At 45.4% G+C, this 27129-nt stretch overlaps 1 protein-coding gene across 1 annotated transcript in view; it reads left to right on the top strand.

Annotated features, from left to right (window-relative positions):
* The window catches only part of LOC144764166 (A.superbus venom factor 1-like), a 1132054-nt gene that overhangs the window by 99323 nt on the left and 1005602 nt on the right, over window positions 1-27129 (top strand). The window contains exons 4-5 of the mRNA XM_078650288.1: window positions 6903-7006; window positions 14506-14588. Of these exons, the coding sequence (XP_078506414.1) occupies window positions 6903-7006; window positions 14506-14588 (187 nt within the window). The remainder of the gene's footprint in view (window positions 1-6902; window positions 7007-14505; window positions 14589-27129) is intronic.

Below are 27129 nucleotides of genomic sequence, written 5' to 3'. Positions count from 1 at the left end.
ACAGTCTATTTATCTCATCATACTGCGTAACTCTGACAGAAACAATCTCAATTATATCAGCTTATTTATGAGGCAACAATATCTAAGGCCAAGAAACTTTTGAAGCAGTGGTAGGCCCTACCTCTCTCTATAATAGGGAGAGTCGCAGTCATAAAAATGATGATTCTTCCTCTTTTTCTTTTTTCAAACATAATTAGGCTTTCTTGTTTTCAGTTTCTATTTTTGGTAAATTCTGGTGGGGTTTTTTCAGTGTTTTCAATATCTTCAAAAATAGTTGTTATCAGTGGTTACACATTTTCGCGCCACTAAAAACAACGGAAAAAGGTTTTCCGGTGTTTATGGGACGTTTTGCTTTTATTATTGCTTGCTTTCTGCACTGAAAGAACATGGTTTATAGACAGTGTACTTATAGTGTATATGAGGTCCAAATAGATTTTTGCAAATTAATCTTATTGTAGTACACCATACAATATTTCTTCAGTGAGTCTGTGGGTCATGTGTGCTCGCTCTTTCCTTCCCATGTAAACTTCTGTGAAAAGGCCCTCTCAGCATTCTTAACCCATTGGGCTGAGAACCATCAGCTAAGGGACACAGTTGGGACGACTCTTTCTTTGATGCCACATAAAGGATGAAATGATAAATAGTTGCGTTTTTAGTTCCTGTGCATCAGAAACCAGTGCACCAGAATGGACTAAAAATTCAATAGCATCCCTTATTAACTCTTAAGATTGTAAAGATGCTTTCAGCATACCATATAACGAGTGGCAAGGATCCACTACAGGGAATCACTTCAGCTCGGGTATCAATTTTGACAGGTCATCACACAACTTTTGTATACATCTAGCTGAATCACTGCAAATACAAACAATATCACTCCAATCTTTGTTTAACTTGGAAATAACCTTTTTTGCAGAGCATTACAAGTGACACTGCGTTCCATGTTTTCCAAAAGTCTGGTGTCATGTTTTCACCACTATCCCAGATGCTTGGTGATATATATACTTTTCACCATACCTTGCATTGAATGTTTGAAGCCTGAGGTGTTGGCAATTCACCTACTATCAATACTGACCCACTAGAAACTATGGTCTGATGTATTAAGGGTTTTTTAGCCATTCTCTGTGGGTAAATGTGATGACACATATTAGGAAAGATTTGTATGAAACCAGCCACTTTACCTATCGGTGAAAGAATCAAATGCAGCCAAAATATCAAATACGAGTTTGATATTTCCTGATTCTCTATAGTTTATAAAATAATTAAACTAGACCTAAAACATGAAACTAAACCCTGCATGTTTAGACCAAAGGCCACACAACTGAAAAAGTAAAAGGAAGAAGAAACAATATTTTAGTGGCATCCCTAAAGAACAAAACTCAAGCAGAATAATGTTAGCCAGTCTTTCTTACTGCTACTTGTATAACAAAGTTACATAGTATTGACCCCTTCAGGAAGAAAAAAATGACTCTTTCACTCTCTTTTTCCTGTCTTTGAATGGCATTTAGTTTGTGGTTGTCCAGGTGTTTTTTCAGTGTTTATATGTTTTTGCCGGTGAGGGCTATTTTTCTTTCTTATCAGTAATTATAGGTTTAAACCTAAAACCCCACAGCCTAAACATAATATAACGAAGGTTTCGCAAAGATTTTTTTTCGATATAGATCAGATGCTGCGAAATTTTGTCCGGTCGGGTGAGAAGCCACATACAAAACTAGACATTTTGCAGTTATCTATCCAAGAAGGTTGCCTTTCGCTCACCCACTTTAAAAAATATTACAAGGCAGCATTCATGGACTGGTGTGGGCGAGCAGTTGCTAGGCAAGATTTGGTCGGTAACTTCTATCTTAAACAAATGCTTCTAGAAATTGGCACTCAGCTTGCTCTATTTATTAAAATCCCCACACTTCCAAAACATAGGATACAAGACTCCTCATGTTATCCTTCTTAGTTTCTCTCCATTAAAGGAAGAATATCAGTGTATCTCCTTTCACCTTGAAATCTTGATTGCACATAGCAGTAGAATAGGTCTCAATTTAAATGATAAAAGTATAAAAATGTAGGAAGAGGCCTGGTTTTACCATTTTAGTGACCTTTTATTAGAAGGGGTGATGTAGTTGTGGGACCAATTAAAGTCGAGTAATTCGGGACTCCCCTCATTGGGTTGCTTTTCTCTTTTTTTCAACTTCGTAACTTCATATGGAATTTACAATCCCCCAAAGATGTTCTTTCTAATTTGATTAGTAAAAGTTATTACGCAAGGGAGACTAGGGCGATAGGTAATTGGTACCAGATCTTCCAGCAACAACTGCATGCAAAAGTAGTTCCACTAGCTTTACAAAAGATTCAGAATTCCACAGGTTGTAGATTAGACATACATTCATGGAGAGCGAACAACATCTGGGCGCATAAAGCCATTACAGGTGCTAATTTCAAATGCATGGCGTTTTTCTGTAAGTTTTACTAATCAAATTAGAAAGAACATCTTTGGGGGATTGTAAATTCCATATGAAGTTACGAAGTTGAAAAAAAGAGAAAAGCAACCCAATGAGGGCATGTATGTGTGTCACATGGCACAGGTGTACATGCACAGATGTGCATGTACACAGCAATTAGTTATTTACCACAAAATAGAATTTCGTGGGTAAATAACGAATTCTTAAGGGCCTGTGGCACTGTTTTCAGTGCCACCTACATATAGATTTACCGATTCGGTAAATATACCGATTTGGTAAATATACCGATTCGGCATTTTACCGAATCGGTAAATTTACCGATTCTGTAAATTTTAGGCCTCCTACATATCAAAAACCAAATACCGGTCGGTAACGGCCGAAATCGGCCGTTACCGACCTGTATTTGATCTCCTACATCGGGCCCTAGGTCTTTGATCTTGCAAAAATGGAAAATGGTCGAGGCTCCAGTTTTTACCCAGTGGAAACAGAAGATGATTCGAATTGAAGCTAAATCAAAATTATACTCCCAAAGAGTAGGAGTACAGTAAAAAAAAAATGAAATTTGGGGTGAGATGTAGGATTACCCCTTAGGAACGAATGTTACAGAGTTTGTTTGTTTTTAGTGAGAGATTATTTTAAGATCAAGAATGAGCTCTAAATTTTATCAGCTATGGGGATGAATATGTATATCTGTGTCTGATCTTGATTTCTTAATTATAATAATAATGAAAGTGTCTTGATGAATTGTAATATTTATACTCCTGCTAACGTGGTGATAAAAAAGATATTTTTTTAAATTCTGAAAGAAATAAGCATAAAACCACCAGGGAAAACTGTTACTCATGTTAACAGGTTGTGTTTGTTGTTTAATCCAAAGATTTTACTATGCAATCGGGAATTAAATGCAGCAACAGTTTTGCAGCCTATATTATCACTGTATATTCTTCTTTTCACCTAGATGATGAAAAAGTGGCTCCTATCATTTCTGTAGTACCTGTAATCAGTGCAAGGTGTAAAAAATGGGTCGAAATATGTTGCCCTGTCCTTGTACTGAGAAAGACAAGGGAGACTCTAAGGCACAAGGCAGCACACATGGAGAAAGCAAAAAAGAGGAGAAAAAATTATTTTCTCCTCGTTTCGCCAGGGAAAACCTGGTCTTATTTTGGAGCTGCCTCCTACGTACGCTGCCCTTGCACATGGGGGGCAGCGTCAAAACAATGGGTGTTGCAGTTGAACACCCACCGCAACACCCACCCCTTTCACGCTAATCATAGCGTGCGTCAAAGGGCGCCTCATTTAAGTGGCTTAACGCTGTCTTGTAAATAAGGCAAAACCGCTATTGCCACCACAACATCAGAAAAAGTGACGTTGTTGTGGAAATAGGGGCTTGTACATTTGTCCCCAAGTTTGCAGAATACCTACCCAGTCCTAGAGAAATATTTTTCTGCCATGTGTGGTGGAGTTACAATAACTCCACGAAAGGCCACAATAGCACCATGTAGTGTAGACCTTCAGAACAATAGAAGGTATCCTTACTGTTAGAAATTGAGTTGTTGTTTGACTGGGCTATGAGCACTGGTCAAGCAGCAATCACAGTCCTAGTTAGGGTAAGAGTCAGTCAAATCCTAAATTAACATGTACTCTCTGGTAGCTTGACACAGAGTCGTTAGGCTAAACTTAGAGGCAATGCGTAGACTACTTGTGCAATGTTTCAAACAGTAAAACAGTGGAAACACCACAAAAAAAGATCGCACACCAAGTTAGAAAACTAAAGTTGACTTTAATAAATAAAATAGGATCAAAATGAAAGAAAAAAACAACTAGTAGAACTAGAGATGTCATCGACATCAAAGATCCTGTTGATGAGGATTGCGATGTGACATCCGGTGTTGATGATGCATGGCACATCTGAGGCGATGCGCCAATTCCGATGAGCGGGATAACTGTGGTGCTGAGTTTCAGCATTGCCGCCGAGGCTGCTGTCATCGAGGGATGCGAGGAGCTTGAGCTAGGAAAAACATTGAGCAGTGGGGATTCTAAAGGCGGTGTGTAAGTCCCAAGATGCTGGAGACATTTGTGCAGGTCCAATCCATGCAGCAGCAGCAATGCATCAGTTCTGCACAGGGACGTGATGCTCAGCCCATCGGTTCTGCTTGGGGATGCGCCGCTCAGCAGAGAAGATGCATCAATTCCATTGGCAAGGACCTTAGGTCTACTTCCAAGGGTCCAGGACTGGGGTGGCACCACTTGACAGGGTAGACTCTCAGATTACCCCTGAATAAGGGAAGTTCCTGCCTGAAATGCATTGGGTTCACATTTCTCTGACTGCGATATGAAGGAGAGTGAACTTATATGTGTTGGGAAAGGCTGGCAGGCACCTGTAGAAACTGATGATGAACTTTATGGATAAAAATAACTTTGGATTAAGATTGGATTACATTTGGAATACATGAGGTCATCAAAGCAAGAATGTGTATGAATATGATTAAAAGTCAATCTTTTCCACTGTGCATCCTGGCGCTTAATGCCTGATGAGGCTATTGGGTGTTTCCAGATATTCATGCGCATGGACGGAATGTATTCCAGGGTTGCACGCCCTATATTTTAGCCCTTGAGCAGGCAAAGAAACATGAAGACTGGAAAACATTCTAAAATATGTTTGTGAAGAGGTTTTTTTGCCAGGTTGATGTGGCAGTGTAACTTGCACACACAAGCTCTGTCAAGTTAGAGGGCTACTTAAGTGGGTGGCACAATCAGTGGTGCAGGCTAACTAGTAGCATTTACTGTACAGGCCCTGGGCACATGTAGTGCACTTTACTAGGGACTTATAAGTAAATTAAGTATGCAATTGGGATGAACCAATATACCATTTACAGGAGAGGGAGCACATGAACTTTAGCACTGGTTGGCAGTTGTAAAGTGCTCAGAGTCCTAATACAATCAAAAACGAGGTTAGAAACAGTAGAGGAGAAAGGAAAAACGTTTGGGAGAGACCCTGCAGAAAGAGCAATTTTCCAACACTTAGGCATAGATGTATCAAGCCTTTTGCGAATCGCAAACGGTCTATTTGCATATTTTGGCATGCATCAAAAATTCGCAAAATAAGGAATCTCAAAAATTTGCGATTTCTTATTTTGCCATAGCATTTAAGGAATCACAATTTTGCGATTCCTTAAATGCTATGTATGTAGCATTTTTGAATTGCGAATTTTGGTTAAGAAATCGCAAATTACCATCAACTTGTAGTTGATGCTAATTTGCGAATTCTTCAAAAAATGCACAATGTCGCATTCTTGAAGGTGGCATGTGACGCACACACATGCCCATAGGGCATGTATATGCGCCATATGCACACAAATGTTCATTTCACGGGTTGCAGCAGGGTGTCCTTGAGACACCCCTGCACCCTTGAAATTATTCTCAATTTGCGATTAGCAAATTGCAAATCGCAAATTGAGATGTATTTCACAATCATTCCTATGGGCCTCCTGGCCCATAGGAATGAATGGGAAATTATTCCTTATTTGAGAATTATAAAATTGCGAATTCGCAAATAAGGAAGATTAAGAAATCGCAAAAAAATAGCTATTTTTTACATACATGCCATTTTGCGATTTCTAAATAGCGATTCCTTAAAAAATCGCTATTTAGAAATTGCAAATGGTTATGTTGATACATCTGCCCCTTACTTTCTAGCATACATGCCCACTCAGTGTGATAGGGGGGCCACTGCTGTGCAGACACCGATGATGTACTTTAACATGCATGGATGTAATGCCCACCAGCATTAACATGTATTATGTGAATTTCCACTGAAATGTTTCTCTACAAAACTAGCTCCTCCCATAGTGGATCCTGACACTCTGGTGGACAAACTAATGCAATTCCCTCCAACATCACTAAAAATGGAGGAGTTTCAAGCAAGCCATTGACTAAGGTTTACAGTCTAACAACATAGTGAATAGGAAATACTTCAACCAAACTCCAAATTTGGCTACCAGTTTTTTACTATGTCTTGTTGAAAAGTAGTGTTTGAATCCAAGACAAAGGGTTTGATGGAATCTGTATTAAGTTGGGTAACAATAAACACTTGCTATATAGTGACAAGCTGCCCCTTGGGTGAATGTGTTCTTTACTAATACACATGTTGTGCTATGTTATGTTATAAAACATGAACATGTTCTCCGTGCTGAGGTAACCTCAAGAAGGAAGGTCATGGAGGGAGCTTATCTACCTGACTCTCATTCTTTCACCACCAAGAAGGTGAACCCTTTAAGAAGAAGTGACATTTCTCTGAGCAACCACTGCAGAAACATCTAAAAGAATCAAAGAAAATGAACCCCAAACGTTAGCAAGATCATCGTGTGCTGCCAAAACAGCAGTTGTAAACATATTATATTTTTATACCCATGTAGCAGCCTTTCCTAATATGTAAGACATATTTCTCCGCAGACTCCGGAAGGTATCATGGTGAAGCGAGACCTGATCGACCCAACTGGTCCTAACAGCGGCGGCGGCATATTGTCACAGTCCCACAAATTACCTGAAATAATCAAGTAAGTGTACCTCTATCTGCCTTTAGAAGTAAGTATATAAAACTAAAAATACAAGCCCTGAGTGTGCTGCTATCCAATGAGCTTCTCTAGTTGCAGTATTGTTCCTGAGATGGAGTACAGATCAGGAGAAATGTGCTGTCCGATTGCAGGCACAAAATCTCATCTGCACTGGGACGTTGCTGCACTAAAAGGTGAACATGAGGTTCACCAGTCAGTCTGTCTTTCAAACAAAGGACCTGGCAGATGTTTGAGGAGGGGTCTGGAATGCCCTCATGGGCAGGTGCAGTGAGTGGATGAAACCATCAGTGGGGGATACCTGGTGGGTCTCCTGGTTTACCCACCCGCATTTGGGGCTTCCGCAATGAGTACACTTTTTTCAGTGGAAGCACGCTGCTCCAGAACCCAAGGTTAGTGGTTTTATATATCACACACAAATGTGTGTGGGCGTATAAACTGGTCACAATTTCTCGTTGTAGGTGGCTCTATCCATTTAATCTGTAGCCTTGCATGCCCTATCCCCTAAAATCACATGCAGAGAAGCATCTGTCGCCTTGTGGGATTCAAAGGTGTGATGTACATATCACGGCCTATTTCAGAGACAGGCGTTTAACTCACTGAGCCATCCTGCAGATTTTGTTTGCATATTTTATGTAGTGCGCCTATCAGCTAATTCATATCGCTGATAGCTGAGCTCAGATATAGCCCGAGAGATCATGGAGTTTTACCTTCGTAAAGCTGGGGTGTGACATTACCCCTACTGCAGCGCAGAGTGCATCACACCTTTACAGGTAGAGAGGGGACATTGGTGCTACATAGCAGAAACGTTTACCTTAACTGTTTCACACTCAGAACAGGAATTATGAGCTTCAATTTTATGTAGAGAGCTTTATACCTCAGTCTATTTATTAACCGCCATAAAGAGCGGGTGCTTTTATCGTCCAATTTAAGACAGCACGGTCATTTTAGGAAAGCTGTCTTGACCATGTCAGAGTTGAACTAGTGACCGACCAAGAGGTAACAGCAGGTGTAAGCGGTGAGCTTTTAACTGACTTACTTACCGAGCATTACACATATAAGCATGTTAACCAGTGAATGGAGGAGCCCTTCAGAGAGCAGTGTCAATGAGGAGAAGTATCGTCATCGTCAGGGGTATTACGCCCTATACAAATGCAATTACTATCCAGTACAATACAATATACATTAAAAGAGGCCACTAAAGTGAAAGCGGGCCGCACTGGAGATTGATTAAATAAAGCAGTGCGCCCGCTAAAGTGAAAGCCGTCTGCAATGGAGATTAATTAAATAAAGCAGCGCTGCCGCTAAAGTGAAAGCGGCCCGCACTGGAGATTAATGAAAAATTTTAAAAAAGCAGCACAGCCGCCTAAGTGAAAGCGGCCCGATTTGTAAATTCGATAAATAAAGCAGCACACCTGCTAAACTGAAAGCGAATAGCGCAGCAAATCATTTAAAAAATACGTAATGATGTAAAAGCGAGATGCGGAGTTGTGTGGGCGCCATCAAAAGTCACAACTCCGCTCGGGGCTCCCCTTAGCACACTTAGACGTATATTTCTACGGAGTGCCTGCTCCACTCAAATAGAACAAACCCATAAGACGCCAAATACATGAAAAAGTGACTTAGAATTAACACCTTTGGCACACTGATTCCGCACTGTTGTGGTCCACGTACATCTGTTCTGACAGTCGCACTATCTAGTTCTGAAATAATGATGGATGGAGTCCAGTACACGCTCAAAATGGCCATACAAATGCGCAAGAGCAGGCGTCCATTCCCATACATGTACACTGCGCGCACAACTACGCGCCTCTCCTGGGCCGACCAGTCATTCCTAAGTCTGCTGTGCACACATGACCACTAGCTCGGCACCTCTCCTGCGGGTGACAGGCGCTCCTTGACAAGTACGCTGCGCGCACCACACACCGAGTCTGTTCCCTGCAACTACACTGCATGAGATGTGCACCAGCAATAGGTTGTGTGTATATATTGTCCACACTACGCAGTAGCATTTGCTTGGCTGGTGTGACGCATATGTCCTAGCACTGGGTACTCGGTCACCTGTACATGCTGATCACCTCGTGCCTAGTTGGCTTACTGTGTGTCTGGAATAACACAAATCTCTAACATGGGCACACAGATGCATGTACACGAGTCACCTGATACAGTTCTAGCTTGCTGCCTGCCTGATGTAACACCTCTTGCACAGGGGCATCGGTCACACGTACTCATTAGCGGCCCTCATGCAGAGTACACTAGCTGATTGCCTGGTGTACCGCACACCCCACCTTCAGGACTCAAACCCGTAAACATAATGAGTATATCATTCTAACTTATATGCAGGCACCCAGGATATGTACATGCTGAGTATCATGCAGTGTCTGCTTGCTGCTAACCTGGTTGCCTCACACACACTGAAGTACTTCCAATTCAGGTGTACACAAACCCCATGGCAAAACCTAGCATGTGAAATAGAAACGCTTCTGCTCACCACCTTTCCTAAGCAACTATAGACGTTATTGACTAATATAGAATTATTAGCCCAGAGGCAAAGTAGGTGAACTGATTCTCTATAATGCGCTCAGACACCTAAGAGCAAGGCCGCGCTAAATAAAATATTTTGCAACTGACAAGCTACCACTCCTGCCCCGCAGCAAGATGGAAGCATCACCATATCTATGGTATGCAAGAAAGCAGTGTTTAGTGCACTCCAAAACTCGAGGGCTCTTACTAAGAGGATCAGATTAATCCTCTGTAAAGCTGGAGGGTATACAAAATATTCAGGGTAGAGGATATGTCATTGAGACTTAAAGTATTATATTAATAGCAGTGGAACCACTCTCACCCTCCAATGCAGACAGTGTGACCGGTTTGCTCAAATTCCTGATGAAGCTGGAGAATATTCAATATTATCTTGGATATTTTGATCGTGGACATGTCATTTGTTACCCAAATGGCTGATATTATGTTATAATGGTTGGACAACTTACAGCAAGATACCAGTGGGACATGATATTGCGCACACACGTCAAATTCCCACTATGCCATGCTCCTAAACAGGACAAGTTGGCGTTCAGGAGACAATGAATTTCGATAAAATTCATGACGGCGCATCCTACCAAATGAATACTGGTGACATTTAGAGCTTGTGCTCTCGCACAAGTTCCTGGAAGCTTGAAAAGCGAGGCACCACCGTTATGAGGTGAGACTTTGGAGAAGTAACAGGTATAAGGATTAGCACAGTCACGGCTGACCCTCCCAATCCGAACATCAGTAGCGCCGTCAACCCGCATTCAACCTGGTATTGTGCCTATTTTATAAATAGCCTGTCCTTAACACAGGTACATGGGAACAATAACCAGGGAAAGTTATTTAGCGAACCGGTCTTACCCAACATAAGTATAATGTTGTGAGGAAAGGGATTAGGAAAGCAGTCGTTCGCAACTGGAACTTGGTGCATAGTAGTCTAGTTCCTCATCAGTAATGAATGACTTTATTAAGCTTACCCCATAATAGATGAGATGTGGGGAGGAGGATTGTTCTGCTACAGTTATGACTGCTGCTGCTAAAGTGCAAGTCTGACGAATCCCATGTATGAGAGCATAAGGAAAAGGGGCTCAGGGTGTGTAGCAGCGTGTTACAGATGACACTTCATGTAAACTAGTGTTACAGTGGCATTGAGCGCATTAGCCCATGTAGAGCTTCAGCTACAGCTTATGTTATTTGAACAGGAGAAGAGGAAGATATATTTACCATGATTGCGAATATTATCATTGAAATGCCCTCATAAATGCATTTAGCCATGAGCGCGTGCTGCGTTCCCATTAATAAAGCGAGGCTGCAGTTCAACAGCCCTTTCACAACGTACTTGGTGGTGGGCGTACTAGAATCGCCTTACCCAGAGTTGCTACAACGGACTTTGTTATGAGGTGTACCAGAAATGCTTGCTGCCACGTATATGGCCGGGGCCTAGAATGAACCTTCACCAAAGACACATGTGCCCCTCCGAATAGTCCCCCCCCCACCCCGTGTCGGGGCATATGTCTTAGATAAGACAAACCTCTAGCCTTGCGAGAAGGCCAAAGAAAACAGGGGGGCGGGGGGGAGGGATTGACCATGGGTGCGAGGGCCGAAAGCCGCTCCATGAACTGCGGGAAGCAACTTGAAAATTGGCCAAAGAGCGGATTCGCAGAAAAGCGCCCGAAAAGCAGCAACCCAGAAAGTCCTTCGAGCCGGATGTGAACAAGGGAAAGGAGGGCCTTTGAAAGCAGCTCGAAACAAAAAACCCCAGCACCCACAGGCCAATATGCAATACCACATGCAAATGAACCTTCCCTGGCTGGTACTCTCCGCGACACTCGGACTCCTGAACAATCAACTGTAGTGAACTGTCCGCACGCACCAATCACGCCGATCCCCGATCACGAGCCCCCCATCTCTGGCATTCACGGGGGCAACCCGGTCCCGATCCATGCCCAGTCGCTGAGCACCACCATTGGAGGAACCATCGCCAAACTAGCACCGCTCCCTCACTCGGTCCGACGGAACCTACGTCGCTGTGACCCCCCAGGATGCCAAGGATCTCTTCGAGGCATCGTTGCACACCCCATTAGGAGGAAGGGGCCGTGCTACAAGGCGAAAGCTGCTCATGCCTTCTACAAGGCATCGGCACACCAACCACTCGCCATCTGTGATCGAAGCAGGCAGGAAACTGCTGCGCCTTCCATCACGCTATCAGCGCACTCACACAAAAGCAGTGACCCTTATACAATGCAAAATGCCCAGACTTTCCCCGCGACATCAGGCCAGCCCCAAACCAAAAGCCGAAGCAAAAGCAAACTGCTCAGGCTTTCATCGCGGCATCAGCGCGCTCCATCAAAAGCAGCGACCCTTAAATAATGCAAAGATGCTCAGACCTCTGTGGCATCAGGCCACACCCAAACCAAAAGGCGCGAAACAATAAAAGCTGAACAAAGGGAACAAAACAATTTCCCCACGATAACAGCGGGCACCCCGCGACATAGGCCTCACGACAACGTAAGATATTAACCCTCATGAGCCCTCTAGGAAGCTGTACCTCACCCCTCTACTCCGCATGCACTCAACACTCGCTGTACACCCCCACAGAAGACGAAAGTGAAAGTTGGACGTTCCGTACAATTCCTCCCCAAGATGAAAGAAAACCCCTCGAAGTGGTGCCAGCAAACTTCACAAACTTAGAAGGCATCTTCATCACGCACGCCGCCCATGCTCACCGACTCGGACCAGCAGCCACTCGCCTGTCCATCCGGCGTCAGCATGCTACCAAACAAGACCTCAACGCAATCTCTCCGCCCCTCAGCGATACATCCATCAAACAACCACAAAGGCGGTCGGGGAGGGGAAGGGGCTTCATCCGCGCCGATGCGACACGGTCCCCAAACGCTTAACAAGCTATGCCGCCCAGCAAACGCTGCCAAGGGCTGCTCCCTCGCCTCACCGAAAAACACGGCAAACCGGACCAACCCGGCCCTGTCTGGAGCCACAGCCCATGTCATCAGCACAAAACGAGGCCGCAACTGGGAAACCCCAAAATGAAAGCAGTGGAAAGACACAAGCACGAGGCCATGCTTCAGGGGAGGCACATGCACTCGAAGGAAGGCAAAGCCACACAAACAATGAACATGAAGGAAACAAGTGAGTGGCAAACGAGGCAGACAATGAAGTCAATCAGTGCTCAAAATGTGCGGGCTCTAAGGCCACTATGAGCAAGACAAGCATCTCCACAAACACGAGCCACAACGACTGACCTACATCACCAACAATAGTCAGCTGAATTCATACTAGAGCCTTCAATTCTTAGCAAACAATGTCAGGACAGCTGGCCCCCGAGGGTAGGAAGAAAGTGCAATTGAAAACTTAGCACACAAACGATACAAACACATCTTTGCTCACGGAGGCCCAGGGATGGGCGCCATGCTTCATGGCGTCCTGCACGGAGAACAATCCATCCCACGGTACATGCGCGCGTGTTTGTCCTCTGTTCACCCTCCCAAACACACTGTGCACAATCTGGAAACAACCTGACTCGACGCCTTGCATTTTTTTCCAGCACACTCCGAGGCAAGGACGCACTAGGAGAGAGCAAACAAGCGCCTAGAATGTGCGTGCAGAAAGATGAGACGCTGTGGGCGAACCACCATCCAAGCGGAGACGTTAAAGGAGACACCGAGGGACGATGAGGGAGACAGACGAGGGGGGGGGGGGAGTTACCCGCCCGAGCCTGCACAAGCGACCCCACATGCCCCCGGACAAAGAAACTTGCCAGCAAAGGCCTCTCCTTGGGAACGCGACCCAAAACCAAATCACCCCAACTCACCACCGGAGAAACAAACAGCCGAACGCCGGAAAACCCATCACCTCAAAGCAAGACCGACCTCTGGACGGGGACCAGAGGCGAGGGAAAAGAGTGTCCCCGACGTGGAGCGCGCAACGTCCGGAGCGGCAAAGAGGCCTGAGAAATGGCGAGAGGGAGAGATGTACCCCCCTCTCCCTGCCTGCCGCCCCGGACGCGCGTCACCGACCCGCCCACGTCCCACAGAGCAAGGCCTGCCCTGGGGAGGAGTGGCTGACCATATTTCGGGACGGGGGCAGCCCTCCGCGACTAAGGGCCCGCCCTCCTGATGGCCACAGGGTGGCCTCGGGCAGGCGCATTAAAGAAAATAGTGCTCACCCATTAGATAACGAAGACCATGAAACGAGCCAAGTAAAAAGTCCAGTCGTTAGGGGTGGTAACAAATGAAGACAAGGCGGTACCAAGGAGGGACTAACAAGCCTATGTAGGAATCAGAAGCCAGCATCTACGAATGGCAATCACACAAGCCAATGACAAATATGGGCGGACAGTGGGCGGGGCTTCCAGTGCATACCCCAATACAGCATTATATTGTGACCTATCTCTGCACTTGATCTCATCAGAGTAGGCATACATAAAGTCACTCACTAGCCCTACTATTGTGACTGACATCTCTTAATGACACATGCACTAAATCGGCTACTTATCATGCACAGCACTAAAACGCTTCCTTCACAGGATGTTCTCTGTCATTATAAATCCAACAGGCCACTATAACAACACAGTGATCATGCTTTCTATCCCTCACTCTGCTATAATGCAATACAGACTTAAACACAATGACAGATGATATGTTAGAGGTGCAACTCTGGTCATCAAGCCCAACAAAAGAACATTTCCCACATCGGCCGCAATACAATCCAGCATTCTTCCCGTCAAGCACAGTCTGAAGTATATGTAGCGTGTTACACGTCCCCTAATGCGCTTCAACTTATCGTCAGGAATGTGGTGCACTATATTAATGCAAACACAATTCAATAAATAAACACGACAAAATTCAGATCTCTCATTCGGGAAATGTATGACAATGAATTTGAGATCCAAAACAAAAGTTAAGGTAGCTATAATACTCACAATGTTTCCTTTTCAGCCTCGGGACCTGGACAATTATAGCCCGGTTTGAAGATTCACCTCTGCAGAACTATACCAGACAGTTTGATGTAAAAGAGTATGGTAAGAACATCCTGTGATATCCTTCCAGTTGCGACAATGATTTTGAGTAAAAAAAAATTAAAATCCGTTCAAAAATAGTGCAATTAAACAAGCATTGGCAAAGCCAAAATGTCTTGCCAGTGCACAAGCTAATGTCTTTGGCAATGGGTTTTAGTGATGCTGTATAGCAGTGTGGCTGCTGTTCATGAAGGCTAAAAGTTAGTGGCTTAGAGTGGGGGGGTAGATTGGAGTGGGGCATATCGGGGTAGAGTAGAATGGGATAGATTGGGGTAGAGTGGAGTGGGGTAGATTGGTGTAGAGTGGGGTAGAATGGAGTGGGGTGAATAGAGTAGATTGGAGTGGGGTAGATTGAAGTGGGGTAGATTGAAGTGGGGAATTTGGTAGATTAGCATGGTAGTTTGGAGTGGGGTAGATTGACTTTGGGTAGATTGGGGTGGAGTAGATTGGGTACATTAGAGTGGGGTAAATTGGAGTGAGATAGATAAGAGTAGGGTAGATCAGGGTAGATTGACATAGAGTGGCGTAGGATACATTGGCGTATATTGGACTGGAGTAGGGTAGATTGGGGTAGAGTGACATGGGGTGGATTGGGGTAGATTGAAGTGGAGTGGAGTAGACTGGAGTGCAGTGGGGTTGATTGGAGTGTGGTAGATTGGGAGGATTATAGTAGGGTAGAATGGAATGAAGTGGGGTAGAATGGTGTAGTTTGGAGTGGTGTAGATTGGAGGGGAGTATGGTAGATTGAGGGAGTAGAGTAGATTGGAGTGGTACGTGGTACATTGGGATAGGGTGGTGTAGATATGAGGCATGGAGTGGGAATGATTAGGGTAGAAAGGAGTAGATTGGGGTAGATTGGATCAGAGTAGATTGGGGTAGATTGGAGGTGGGGAGTGGGTTAGATTGAATTGGGGTGGATTAGGGTGGAGTGGAAAAGATTGGGGCAGATTGGGATGGAGTGGGGTAGACTGGAATGGGTGGGATTGACTGGGTTAGATTGATTGGAGTGGGGTAGAATGAAGTGGTGTAGTGTAGATTCGAGTGGGGTAGATTGGGGTAGAGTAGAGTGGGGTAGATTGAGTCACAGTGGAGTGGATTGGTGTAGATTGGAGTGAACTGGGTAGATTGAGTTACAGTGGGGGAGATTGAAGTGGGGTAGATTGAAGTGATGTTAAGGTTAGACTGGGGTGGGGTGTGTAATTTAGGGTTGGGTAGATTGGAGTGGGGTAGATTGGAGAGGAGTGGGATAGATTGAATGGGGCAGGGTAGATTGGAGTGGAGTATACTGTGTAGATTGTAGTGTAGTGGGGTAGACCGGGACACATTGGTATGGAATGCAGTGTGATAGACCGGAGTGGCGTGGAGTACTTTGGAGAGAGTAGAGTGGAGTGAAGTAAGTGCTGTGGAGTGAAGGAGCGTAGAGTGGAGATGAGTGTTATGGCATGGAGTGGGATCGATTAGAGTGGAGATGAGTTGGATAGATTGCAGTGGAGTTTAGAGTGGGGTAAATTGGAATGGAGTGGGGTAAATTGGACTGAGGTTGTAGAGTGGAGTGGGGTACATTGGAATGGAGTTGGGTATATTGGAGCAGGGTGGATTAAGGTAGATTGGAGAGGATTGGAGAGGACTGGGGTAGACAGGGGTAGATTAGAGCAGAGTGGGTGGGGTAGATCTGTGTGGAGTTCTGTAGATTGTGGTAAGTAGGGTAGACTGGAGTGGGGTGAGGTTGATTGAATTTAATTTAGTGGAAGGGGTAAAGTGGAGTGGGGCAGATTGGGGGTAGAGTGGAGTTGGTAGATTGGTTCATAGTGGAGTGGATTGGGGTAGATTAGAGTGGGTAGATTGGGTTAGAGTAGGGTAGATTGAAGTGGGGTAGATTACAGCAATGTGGGTGGGGCAGAGTGGGGGAAAGAGTTGAGTGGGGTAAGTGGTGTGAATTGAAGGGGCTTAGAGTGGAGTGACATTTTGCGATGTGGGGTGAGTGGCTTAGATTGTAGTGTTGTGGAGTCAATTGACATGCCGTAACGCATAATGTCTTAGAGTGGAGGGGCGTAGAGTGAAGTGAAATGTCACAGAATAGAGTGGTGAGGCATAGAGTGGAGGGGTATTAAGTGAAGTGGAGTAATGTGGCGTGTGTATGGTGTGGTAGCACACTGCAATTACAGACAACACATTCTCGGTTGAAAAGAACATTACATTTGCACTGGCATACGCTTTTACTGCACACAAATGATATGTGCAAATGTCATCACCTAATGTATTGATGTGTTTTGATTGTATTCAGATATTTGTTTTCCACCACAATTCAGACTTAAAAAAAACATGTGCTTTATTTTTAATAATTCTGATATACTCTGAAACATCAGCGCTGTTCTTTTTTTTGTTATGTGCTAGAAAAAAAACATTTTACACCCTCTCATCTTATACGGGTACTCAGCAGGATTGTCACATAAATTCTCCCACTTCGGAGTCAGAGAAAGAAAAATAAACATCACATTACCTGGAAGAGAAAGCATAACGTTTGACCTCTGCCTTTGAATGCACAGCAATTGTGACAAGATAAGAACAATATTTAAAGGCCTGTTTAATGAAAGCAAGTTTGTGGACGAATACAGTAAACAAGTTTTGGGCAATGGGAGGGGCAAACTCAAGCTGAAAAATAAAGCTAGCAAATACAAATCAAGAAAATGTGAGTTACAAAGCACAAAGTCAATGGTAAGCAACAGGTGGAATGCAGTCCCAGGCCAGCTTTCTGAATGTCCCTAAGATATCTTTAGCAAACCAGACAGCGGCTTTGTCTGACAGGCTCGACCTATGTAGAGGAATAAAAGTTGGAACAAATTAGTTACAGCTAACATGTATTTCTTTGGGAAATATATAGAGTGAGATCAAAAAGAAAGTGCATCCTCTCAAGATTCTAAAGTTTACATGTTAATATATAGCTGAAGTTCATTTAGTTCTTGCCAAGTCCTAGGGGTAAGAAAATCAAACGCACAACAAATAACACACACACATGTCACATTGTCATCATGTATTAACCCTTCTCCTACCCTTTATCCTACTGTTACCCATTTACCCATTTCTGATCTCTTATCCTAACACAAATTCATTGCCTATGTCTCATTGCAACTCTAAACCTTTACCCAAGCAATTAGCCTAAACATTCTCAGACCATTTTTATATCACAACTGTTAGACCTGACAGGCTTAGGGCGGTCTCCCCCTACAACTTTTTGCCTTCCTCCTCCAATTTTCTGACCTCGTTTTTGCTGGCTTTAGGACTTTGTGCATTTTACCACTGTTGACCAGTGCAAAACTGCTTGTGCTCTCTTCCCTTACCATGGTAATTTAGGGCCATATGTAGGTAACGTGGAAATACCGATTCCTAAATACCGAATCAGTATTTAGAAATTGGTATTTCCGATGTACTTAAAAAATCGGTAAATATTACCGATTTGGTAAAAGACGTAAAATTGTTACCGATTCGCCAATAACGATCGGTATTTACGAATCGGAAAATACCAAATCAATTAACATTACCGAATCGGTAAATACCAAATTGGTAAATACCGATCGGTAAATTAAAAAAAAAACAACAACAATTGAGGAATCAGCCAATCCAGTGCAGCCACCACCCCTCCCAACCAGGAAGTGGCCACACCCAGGCAGGTGCACTCAATCAGAACCTTCTGGAGAGGCTGGGAGTGCAGAGGAGAGCAACAGAGAGTCCACTGAGTGAACTTTTCCAGCAAAACGTGCACAATGGCCAGCCAGGACGCAGAACGAGAAGGAGGAGAAAGGAAAAGGAAACTGAAATTCAGCCAAACGGAACTGCAGGTCCTTGTGGAGGAGGTAGTAAAACAGCATACCAAGCTGTTTGGGAAGCAGTCCCTGCAAGTGGCTGAATCGGAAGAAAGAAAAATCTGTCTGGGAATCCAGGCACATGTGAATGCCATAGGAGTGACACCTGGGACATTGTAGTGCTCAAGAAACGGTGGTATGACATCAGGAGTATCACCAAAAAGAAGATGGCGGATCTAAAAAAACAAGCAAGCTAGACAGGAGGAGGGAGGAACAGGGCACCTGCCTTGACTGAATCTGAGCAGCTTGTGGAGTCCACGATAGAGCCAGAAAGTGTCTGTGGAATCGGGGATGCAGACAGCACTGCCAGATCTGCTACTAAACAAGGTAAGAAGCATGCACAGCATTGTGCACCCCCCTTTCCCTATCCCAAATCCCCAATTAGGCTGTGTGAATCCCACTCCAGTACAGGATTTTGTTTAGACAGCAATGCATTATGGGAGATGTAGTCAGTGAAACCCCTATCATGACAGTAATCGCACTGAACAACAAGGCATGTGGCACACGTCCGCGATAAGCAGGCAGAGGATAATGAGATAGTGTGGCAGAAATAAATATTTAATTTTGCAATGCAAGGCTGCAGGACCACTGAGCTAATGTACAATTTCTGTCCACAGGCGAGACATCGCGCAGGACTGCTCAGGACAAGGGAGAAAGGGCACCCTGGAAGGACAGAACAGAGAAGGCCAGTACAAGTGCAGGGCTCACCACACCACCACAGCCAGCCTCGCCACCACAGCCAGCATCGCCACCACTGCCAGCGTCACCACTACTGCTAGCCTCACCAGCAGCAACACCACTTGCAGTGGTTAGACCCAGGAGGCATGCTGTTGACACCCTCCAAGAGGTGGAGTCGTCCTCAGAAGACACGATGGGGGGACATCAACTGCGCCACTGGATGACAGTAATGCTGGTTTGCGGTCCACCTCTGAGGGAGCCCACACAGGTGCATGACACCGCCGCAGGGCTCGGGAAGGCAGTCCACCTCTACAGGGTGAGGGTCATGGTGTCTTCGCAGGGCTGGAGGCAAACATGGTGAAGGTGCAGCGCCTACAAGGCAAGGCAATTCAGTCTGCACAGCGACAAATGAAGCACCTCAATAACAATATGGTGAACATTGAGAAGGGCATTAACTCAATGGCTGAGGGCATGAAGGAGATGGCTGCGGGCATTCGGGACATGTCCCAGTCAGTGAGGCTGCTGTGTAGCAAAATGGATGAGGACAGGGTAACACGGTGCAAGGAGAGGCAGAAAATGGAACACCATACAAGGGCAGTGAACCGCCTAGCAACTGCCACTTCTCTGCTCTGCAGGCGCTTCATGGCCTAGCAGGAGGGGCTGGAACACTGCAGCACTGATGTCTCTAGGGGGCTGGTAAAGGTAACCACTGCACTTGAGGTGCTGCTGATGACTCAGTCTGCCACTACTGGTGCTGTGGAAGTTGGGGACAGCGAGGACACGACCAGTCGAAGCAGCATTACCCCCCTGCAACAGACACCCGGAGGAGTAGCAGATGGCATGGGGCTGGCACTGGTGCCACAGCCAGTGATGACAGTCAGCTGATGGCATCCAGCACTGTTGTGCTGGTCACAGACGCTGATGCAGCCCACACTTTCAGAACTGAATTGGGTGAAGTAACCCATGACTTCCTTCTATGGATGTCACAAATTGGACTGTCAAGTTTGTCCGTTTGTGTTGTGGCGTAGTGCCCAGATATTAAAACGTTGTCATTATATACAACAACTGGCTATGTCTCCTTACTTACTTAAAAATAGTTGTGTGTGATCTCTGCCTGTCTTTGTCTCCCATCTGTTGCTGGTGCCACTCCTGCTGCGTTGGACTCTGGCTGTGCAAATTCATCATCATTGTTCTCAAAATCAATTAATTCAACATCTGTACCTTTCTTTGTGGCAAGGTTGTGCAGCATAGCACAAGTTGCAATGATTATGCAGCAGATGATGGGTGTGTACTGATGTGCGCCTCTGCTTTTGTGGATGCAGCGGAACCTGCTTTTCAAAAGTCCAAAGGTGCGCTCCACAACGTTGCGTGTTGATTTGTGTGCCACATTGTATCATCTCTCACTCTGGGTTGATGGGTTTAGGTAGGGAGTGAGGATATATGACCGCACAGCACATGCGCTATCGCCTAGGTGAGAAAGAGAGTGCCATTAGTTACATACACCAAAACACATTCATCATCAGGGTGTGTCACAGTGATTTACCTAGCAGATATCCTTCTCCAAATTCTCCCGCAGCCAGATGAGTGTAGATCCCACTGTTCTGGAAGATGTATGAATCGTGGGTGCTCCCAGGAAATTTGGCCACAATGTCGGTGCTTATGTTGGTAGCATCGTAGATTACCTGCACATTTATGGAATGGGTGGACTTTCTGTTCCTGTAGATATACTCAGTGGCTGCAGGTGGGCAGATTGGAATGTGTGTGCCATCAATACACCCTATGACATGGGGGAACTGTGCCATCTGGTAAAAGTCTGTCTTGGTTTTAAGCAGTTCTGCCTGTGTGTTTTGGGAAGCGAATGTAGTGATGTATTCTCTGCATCATGGCATCCAGGAACTTTCTGAAGAAACGGGACAGGCAACTCTGAGATACCCCGCCTATCGCAGCTGTCACTCCCTGGTAACTGCCAGATGCAATTAGGTGCAGGCTACAGAGCACCTGCACATGTGGTGGTATGGTGTGTGCCCTGGGTGTTGGGTGCTCCAGGAGTGGGTGCAGGTCCATTATCAAGTCCAGGATGGTGTGGGGGTGTAGCCTGTACCTTTCATGGATCTCAGCCTCAGTCTGTTGGAAGAGTGTGATGCGCTGTATATAAACGTGATCCTCCCGTCTCCAGATCCTCACTCCTGCTGCCTGTAGCTGTAGCCGCCTTGCAATCACATAGAAAGCTGCCATAGTGATCACACTGTTGCATTTTGGGATGGCTTATATACACTGAAGCTGATTACCACCTGCTTTCAGTCAGTGTTAATCACCGACTCTTAAATTCCAAATTTCTTGAAATTCGGTATTACCGATTTTTCCTACATCTCTTTTCTCTTTTTTACCATTTCTTATTTACCGATCCGGTAAATAAGGAATCGGTAATTCCGATTTGGTAATTTTGAAATCGGTAATGATTAATCAGTATTTACCGATTCATAATTACCGAATACTTCCCTACATCTCAATTGCCTAAATACCGGTGGGTAACGGTGAAATTTTACCGTTACCGACCGGTATTGGCCCACCTACATATGGCCCTCAGTCTCATCCCCAATTGGAATATTTAATTTACTTATAATTCCCTAGTAAAGTGCACTACATATTTCCAGGGCCTTTAAGTTAAACGCTGCTAGTGGGCCTGCAGCACTTATTGCGCCACCCACTTAAGCAGCCCTCTAACCATGGCTCAGTCCTGCCATTGCAGTGTCTGTGTGTACAGTTTACTCTATGATTTTAACCTGGCAAGATAAACCACTTGCCAGGCCCAAACCTTGCCTTCTTATACATTTAAGTCACACCTAAAGTAACCCCTAGACAACCCACAGGGCTGGGTGAAATGTATTCAAAAGGAAGGACATTTACTTTTAAGTTTTACATGTCCTTGTACTAAAAAACTCTCAAGTGTGTTTTCAGTACTCCAAGGCTTAGGTTATCTCTCCCATAGGATAACATTGGCTTACACTATTACATTTTATAAGTGTAATTCCAAATTGTCGAGAGATTTACTTTTCAAGCTTTCTATTTCTGGAATCACAATTTAAAATCACAACTTATGTTGAAGTCCAATTTTAATTTGCAATTATGAAAATGACCCTTTTAGAAATTTGGCAATTTCTTACTTTAGCCATTTGGTGCCTGCTGCCTGTCTCTGATACATGCCTGTGGTAGGTGACAGCTGGGCTTTGTGTGCCCCCTAGACAGCCACACATAATAGGAGGTTAGATCTGATTCCATGGGCCATCCTGGCAGGATGGGAGAGAAGAGCTGGACCCAGCCCTACATCTGAATAGGCTCTGTCCTGTCCCCAGACAAAGGGCTGCATTCCTCCCTGTGGTAAGTCTGGAGACAGGGAAGGAAGGGAGGACTTATGTGTGCTTCAAAGACTTGCCTTTGAAGTCTCCCCCACATCAAAGGCACAACTGGGTATAAGTACTGGACCTCTTGACACCACCCCATCAGTACACTTCTGGACCTGTGAAGACTCTGCCTGGAAGAAGTGCTGCCCTCTTGCCGAAGGACTGCACATCTGCTGGAATGCCTCTCTGTTGGACTACTGTTTTGCTGAGCTGACCTGCTGGTCAGCTGTTCCCCTGCCTGGGTTAGAAAGACTGGACCTGCATCACTTCAACCCAGTTGGCTTGCTTCCTGATCAGGAGTCTTAAGGACATAAAAGACTTCCAAATGACCTGCTTCTGCACTTACACTATGATGGTAAATCTGTTTTTACTAATTTACTTTCCAGATCTAATCACTTTTAATGCTGGAAAACACTCAAAAGTAGGGCAAAGCAGTGCATAGCGTAGCTTTGCATTTCTTGGCACCAAGGGTGCATACCATGGTGGGTGCCTGGAGTTCCCATGCACCCACCCAATATTTCTAACGGTAAACCCTATGTACTTTAAAAAATAGACGCGGTTTAGCATGAGAAAATAGCGCCCATTTCAAATAGGCGCTATGAAGGAGAAATGTTTTCACTTCTCATTCTTTTTCTGACTTTGTATGTATGCTGCATTGTAAAGCACACTTATAAAGTTGGAAAAGGTTTAAAGTTAGTCTGAACATAGTATTTTGCACTGGAAAACTATCCTTCAGTACAAAACATATGCTGGAGTCAAATAGACAACCTTGTACTATGGTGCAAACATGTGTACATGGCACAGGCAGCTAATTTCATCACCAATATGAGGGAAAGGCGTGGAGAGTGACATATTTCTTTATATATACCTCTCTCCAGCTCTCTACTCCTCGAGCTGCATTGCATGAGTGTTTAGTTAATCTGCCCCTAAATGTCTGGGAGAGGGGAAGCAGGGTTACTGGTTTTAGTGGGTTATACCATCTAATCATAAGATAGCAAATGCTCAGTATCTGTTTTCCTGAGGTGCACCAGCACCTAGTTGACAGTAGGCTAACTGATCCTAGGAATCTTGCTGAGGAGGTGAACCTCTCGGCTAGCAAATGTCTAGAAAGGTATCTGGGGGCTTCCACAAAGGTGGTCAGGGTTCCCAAAGGAAGAAAGAGAAGGGAAAACAGCTTACAAGTAAGGAGTTCTCAAGACACCCCTAAATAATTCCATGGGGAGTAGTGATAACCAGTTCCAGTCTGATCTTAAGAAGAATAATGTACTGAGTGCTACAAATATGGATACTCCACGGGTGAAGCCTAATGTCCCAAGATGGCACAGCCCCCCACTGGTGGGCAGACACCTTTGTTGGCAAGTGTAGAGCTCAGGGAGGGGGTAGTCCCAGTTAGCTTTAGTGGACAGACAGAGAAGTGACCTTAGAACAGGGAACAATAACCCAGACAGCTGCCAAAGAGAGGGGCAAGGGGGAGGGAAACAAACCATTTAAGTCCCCACAGTGGAGGTTGACAGTCCCTGAGGAGGAAGCCCTCAAGCCAACCAGGGAAAACATCACTGAGTTAGGTGACCTACCTGAGCTTGCTAGCTGGCAAGTTTAGGGTAGGCCCACAAGAGATCAATTCTGCAGAGCACAGAAAGAGTGTCCCATTCTTGAGGGTGTGGTGTGACAGCCAGGCCTCAGTCCATGTGGTAGGTGAAGCCTGTGGGGATCACCTAATCTACTGGGAGAATGATCTCAATTATCGTGAGACTAAAGCTCCTGATTGTGGGACAGCCTGTATACTGGTGGTCCCCCATTGTTACAGGACCTTTATATTTAGTTTGGCTCGCAACAGTCCCCTAGCAGGACATTTAGGGCAAGACAATACCTTCGCCAGGCTTGCCTCACACTTTTATTGGCCCAGAATAAAGACAGCCTCATCCTCATATGCATTCTGCAGGTCTTGTTCTACCATTCAGGGCAGGGGGAAATCTTGGAAAAAGCATAACACTCCCCTGTCGCCATTACCAATCATTGGCATACCCTTTGAAAGGGTGTGCATCAACGTCATTGGACCTTTGGGCCTAAGACAGCCTTACACAACAGGTTTGTCCTGGTCTTAGTGGGCCGTGCAATCAGCTACCCAGATCCCATCCCTCTAAGGTCAGTGATTGCACTTGTAGTGGCTAGACCTCTGATGAGGATCTCTAATCATGTTGGGTTCCCCAAGGACATATTGTCTGAAAAAGACACTAAACTCACGTCCGCATGTATGAATTTCATGTGGGATGAGTATGGTTTGACTTACAAGTTCACCATACCCTATCACCCCAGAACCAATGTTCTTGTGGAATGAAGGGCATACTTATGGGCCTGCCTGACCTCATGAGTGTAAGTTGGATGTCCACTTGCCATGCCTTCTCTCTGCCTACAGGGAGGGGCCACAGAAAGGAGTAGGGTTCAGCCGATCTGAACTCCTTTTTGCCCACCCTTTTAGGGAACTTAGTCTGAGACTTGTCAGGAAGGGATGGGAGCAAGATCCCAGGCCCCCTCTCCCCCAGAATGTGGCCAGCTACATGCTGGCCCTCTGAAACCAGAGGCATCACTTCTGGAACAAGTCAAATAGAAATCTAGAGGCCAGACAGGAAGGCATGAAGCTCTGCTATGAAAGAAGGCCACTCTGGTGGAGTTTTAGCCTGGCCAGAACTCTGGGCCATGGAACCAGTAGAGCCCAGGGTTCTCCAGGACCACTGGACTGGCCCATATAAAATCAAGGAACGTGGGAGGAGGCCACCTACTTGGTGGATCTCCAGACTCTTAGAAGCCCCCCAAGGGTGTTGCGTGTGAATCGACTCAAGCCTCAATTCAAGAGGTCCTAAGTGAGCATGCTCCTCGTGGCAGAAGAGGGGGTGGAAGAGGAGAGTGAATGTCTCCCTGACCTCCTTTGTTCTCAGGAACACTATGGGTAATTTTAGAGTGTCAAACTCTCTTCCACCCTTACCCCAGAAGAGCGTAGGTACTGTTACCAGTTGCTGGGGCAGTTTGCTTCACTGGTCCCACTCTCCCCTGGACTCACATGTCTGTGAATCAATGATGTTGACATTAGAGACAATCTACCTGTGAAGAACCAAATCTACTTGTTTTCAGACTTGGTGAGGGCTAGCATCAATTAGGAAGTCTCCAAGATGTTAGCACTCTTGGTGTCTGAGCCCTCTAATTGCCCCTGGTTGAGCCCTGTGGTACTGGTGCCATAGGCTGCCCCACCGGGCACACCACCAGAACTCCAGTTCTTTAGGACTACCTAGGACTCATCTCAGCCACCAAGAATGATGCACACAACATCCCCTGAGCTGATGAGCTCATTGACAGACTGGATGATTCCAATTTCCTCAGTACATTTATTTGACATCAGGGTACTGGCATATACCTATGACTCAGGGTGCCAAAGAAAGGTCTGCATTTTCAACCACAGGTGGCCACTTCCAGCTTTGGGTCATGCCCTTTGGCTTGAAAAATGCCACGGCTACCTTCAAAAGGTTGGTGAACAGGGTCCTGGCTGATATGGAGGCCTTTTGTGCTGCTTACTTAGATCACATTGCTTTCTATAGTTCTAGCTGAGAGGGACAGCTGCATTACCTCCATGAGGTGCTTCAGGTCCTGAAACGGGCAGGCCTGACTATCAAGTTCAGTAAGGGTCGGATTGGGCATGGTTCCACGGTGTACCTGGGACATCTGCTAGATGGGTGCAAGGTGCAGCCCCTCCAGGCCAAGATTGAGACTATAATGGCCTTGCAACCGCCTAAACCCAAACAGAAGTGAGAGCCTTCTTCAGCCTCACAGGCTACTTCAGATGATTTGTTAAGAGTTATGGTACCAATGATGCCTGCTTAACTGAGCTGACTTCTAAGAAGCAGCCAGATTGGCGATCTGGACAGAGGCTTCTCAGAAAGCCTTTGATTCCTTCAAGGAAGCCATGTGTATAGCACCTGTACTCAAGGCACCTGATTTCTACAAGCAATGAATTGTGCAAACGGATGCTTCAGAGCATGGCACAGGGGCAGTCATAGCACAGCTAAATGAAGAGGACCTACACCAACTAGTAGACTTCTTTAGTAGGAGGTTACTTCCACTGGAATAGAGGAGAAGTGCCATTGAAAGAGAACATTGTGCTATGGTCTGGGCACAGAAGAAGTTGAGACCAAACCTGCTTGGGACTCACCTCCTGGTTCAGACAGACCACAGAACCCCTCAGATGGTTCATGCACATGAGGGGAGAGAATTCCAAACTGTTGAGGTGGTCCATCTCTCTACAAGGAATGGACTTTATGGTGGAACACCACCCAGGGTCAGACCACGCCAATGCTTATGAGCGCTCCAGGATTTTCTGCTTTAGGGAAGAGTAATCTCAAGGGGTTGGATAGCTCTCCCCACTTTCAGCTTGGGGCACTTGTGTTAGACCTGACAGCCATAGGGTGGTCCTATGACCACATTTTTGCCTACCTCCTCCATTTTTTGGACCTTATTTCTGCTGACTTTGGGACTCTACGCACTTTACCACTGCTAACCAGTGCTAAACAGGGTAATATTGATTCATCCCCAATTGTCATATCTAATTTACTTATA

This window comes from Lissotriton helveticus, chromosome 1_1, assembly GCF_964261635.1.
Source record: "Lissotriton helveticus chromosome 1_1, aLisHel1.1, whole genome shotgun sequence".
NCBI classification, from domain to species: Eukaryota; Metazoa; Chordata; class Amphibia; order Caudata; family Salamandridae; genus Lissotriton; species Lissotriton helveticus.
Note: the sequence above shows the minus strand (reverse complement) of the source record. Positions and strands in the feature narration are given on the sequence as shown.